At 36.9% G+C, this 2,707-nt stretch overlaps 1 protein-coding gene across 1 annotated transcript; it reads right to left on the bottom strand.

Annotated features, from left to right (window-relative positions):
• Nucleotides 1–492: 492 nt before the first annotated feature.
• On the bottom strand, nucleotides 493–2,265 carry LOC149234228 (ribulose bisphosphate carboxylase/oxygenase activase 2, chloroplastic). Its single transcript, XM_089461130.1, has 4 exons — nucleotides 2,160–2,265; nucleotides 1,891–1,976; nucleotides 1,202–1,674; nucleotides 493–773 (listed from the first exon to the last, which is right to left on the bottom strand). The coding sequence occupies exons 1-4, from the start codon at nucleotides 2,256–2,258 to the stop codon at nucleotides 493–495; spliced, it is 939 nt and encodes a 312-aa protein (XP_089317256.1). The 5' UTR covers nucleotides 2,259–2,265.
• Nucleotides 2,266–2,707: the final 442 nt, after the last annotated feature.

The raw sequence follows: 2,707 nt of genomic DNA, 5'->3' as shown, positions 1-2,707 counted from the left end.
TAAGACAAATGTGGTTATAGTTTTAGTAAGTAAACTCTAATTTTAAAATTGTCTATATTGATTAAAATTATTAAAAATTATTTAAATTTCAAAATGAATGGGGAAAAATTGAACGCATTGTTGTTACAAGAAAAAGAGTATATATATTTAAATGTTTAAGATATATACTATCGAATTTTTTCCGAATTGAAATTTTTCTAATCGAATTTTTATCGTATCGTATCAATTCGAATCCGAATTCAAATTTGAACTTGGTAACTATGCAAAAAACCATATCAATTCTTACTATTCTCTGTACTAGAGAACTAGCGCGGTGCTAGTTTTATGCAAATGTGCAATGTCTGAGGATTGTGAAAGTGTGTTTGCCAGGCCTACAAGTACAAATGGGTAAGCTTGCGATTAAGAGGTATCATAAAAGCAACATCAAGTAAGCTTGCAATTAACAAGGGACTTTTATGGTAAAATTATTTTCTTGAAGGAAAAGCACCAACGCTAAAAGGTATCATTTATAACAGCATCCTCATTAGCATCCCCGAGAGCAGCCTCATTCAGATACTTCTCTGCCAATTGCACGCGCTTCACATTCTCTTGCTCCTGGACCAACATGTTTCCATACTCCAGGAGTTTCTCCAATGTCACTGGAGGATTCTTGAAGGTTGGGGGTCCTTCCCTTGAGTTCACTAGCTTCTTGCCAATATTCTCTACACCAATCTCTGCTACCCACTTTCTTACCTCATCATCATATGCTCTTGCTCTCATTGCACCAAAGAAATCTGCAACAGTAGTCAACTTAAGTTAGAATAAACCATTTTCTGCACTCAACTCTTAAATGACATTCTAGTGACCAGATATGAAGGATAAAAGGTTTGGACCATACTGAATTTAATCCTCTGTAATACTGAATATCTTTTGTTTTTTGGATTAGAAAGAAAACAGTGATGTTTTTGGATTCTGAGTTTCATGTGAACCCCATCAGCTATCTTCAGATAAAATTTAGTACCAGTGTGCAGAAAAAGGAAACTAAAAAGGTGTTTACATATAGAGGAATAATTTAGATGGGTGATGAGTTTGACTCGAAACACCAGAATCAAAAACCATATGCAGTTTTCTCGTAGAAATCTACATTCCCTGACAGATTTTGTTAAAAAGTTGTTTGGATACCAAAATAAGATGAAAAATAAACTGTTATGAATGCACATACCAATTGACTGTCCAGGGAAAGCATCAACAATTTTGACAATGTCATCAGGGTGGAGATCATTTGTACAGAATATACCCCTGCATACACCAATTCTGTCCTCCCTGGTGGGAGCCCAGTAAAATTTTTCCATACGACCATCTCGAATCAAAGGGGCATATAAAGTAGAGAAGTCATTTCCTGTCACAATGACAGGAACACGAGGATTGTCTTGCTTGTTGTACATCCCAGGAAGCTGAACATTTGTAGGATTATCTGCAATGTTCATAAGGGTGGCATTCACCATTTGATTATTTACTGTATACTGAGTTGTGCCTCCCATTCTTCCTGCCCCTGCATCAAGGTCATTGATGAAGAGGACACACATCTTCCCTTTCTTGATGATATGAGCTGCTTCACGGTATCTCTGTCTGATTAATTTTGCAGGCTCTCCGGCATTTCCACTTTCAAGTTCCCCAGCACTCATCATGATTGGGCTGCAGGAGAACCATAAAAAAAATCGTATACAAACAGAAATTGTGACAAAACTCGTTGCAAATAAAATATCAAAATCCGTCTAAAACTTAAATAGAATTCCATGAAATTTAACCCTTCTCCTTTTCAATATTCCTATTCTATATTGAAATGATAAACCCTGGCATGAGTCTTTTAAACAATATGATCCAAAGAGTTCAAAGGAAGTGGAAATTTACTCAATCCCCATCTTAGAAAACACAAGCTCACACTGAAATGACTTCCCTTGGCCTTTGCCTCCCCATATACCCAGAATAAGAGGAACCTGAAAATGAAGAAACATCAAATCAAAACCAAAGAAAATCACAGGGATTGATATTGCAACAACCCCTAATGATGCCCCAGTTAGCAATCCTTAATAAATGAATATGCCCAGGTTGCAATAACTTAATGAATTCAAGGGCCTCGGAACTAAAACAATCCCGAAAGATGTGCCAATTTGCAATACCTTAATGTTTGGCAAGCTCATGAAGTTCTTTGCAATGTGAACAACTAATTTATCCATGAAAGCAGGGGCAATGTAATAACCATCCTCAGTGTTGTCCATTGCAAACCTGCTAATATTATCATATTTAGCTTCACAAACCCAATTAGCTCTACCACTTCTTTGGTTTTTCTTTACAGAAATATGATAATGGGATTGGATAATGGATGGTCTTTGCACTAAGATAAGTCAGGTGCATTCTCTATTCTCAACCCCAATATTTCATCTCCACGTGTGGAAAGGTCCATTAAATCTAGACCATGCATTAGTTGTAATGAATTTGAACATGAGAACAAACCCATCTAAACCCAAGCCTGAGATGCAGGTAAAGGTTGCTAAACTGGACATGAACAAAGTAGATAATATTACCTGCGTTGAGCAGTGCTGGCATATTCATAGGAACTCATAACAGCATTATGGGTACCTGAGCCAATAGGAGCTTGAAACAGAGAGTCTACCATTCCCTTTCCACGAGTAATATCCTGCTGGTCATCTGATTTATCAAAAGCAAG

This window comes from Pinus tabuliformis, chromosome 8 (assembly GCF_031772625.1).
Source record: "Pinus tabuliformis cultivar Carrire ecotype Pingquan chromosome 8, CPIR1, whole genome shotgun sequence".
NCBI lineage: Eukaryota > Viridiplantae > Streptophyta > Pinopsida > Pinales > Pinaceae > Pinus > Pinus tabuliformis.
The sequence above is the reverse complement of the archived record's forward strand: the minus strand, read 5'-3'. Positions and strand labels throughout refer to the sequence as shown.

Coding starts and splice junctions, on each gene's coding strand:
- LOC149234228 (XM_089461130.1), bottom strand. CDS start 2,258: ATGGACAACACTGAGGATGGTTATTACATTGCCCCTGCTTTCATGGAT. Junction 1,675..1,890: donor TTTTCTAAGATGGGGATTGA/GTAAATTTCCAC, acceptor GTTCTCCTGCAG/CCCAATCATGATGAGTGCTG. Junction 774..1,201: donor TTTCCCTGGACAGTCAATTG/GTATGTGCATTC, acceptor CTACTGTTGCAG/ATTTCTTTGGTGCAATGAGA.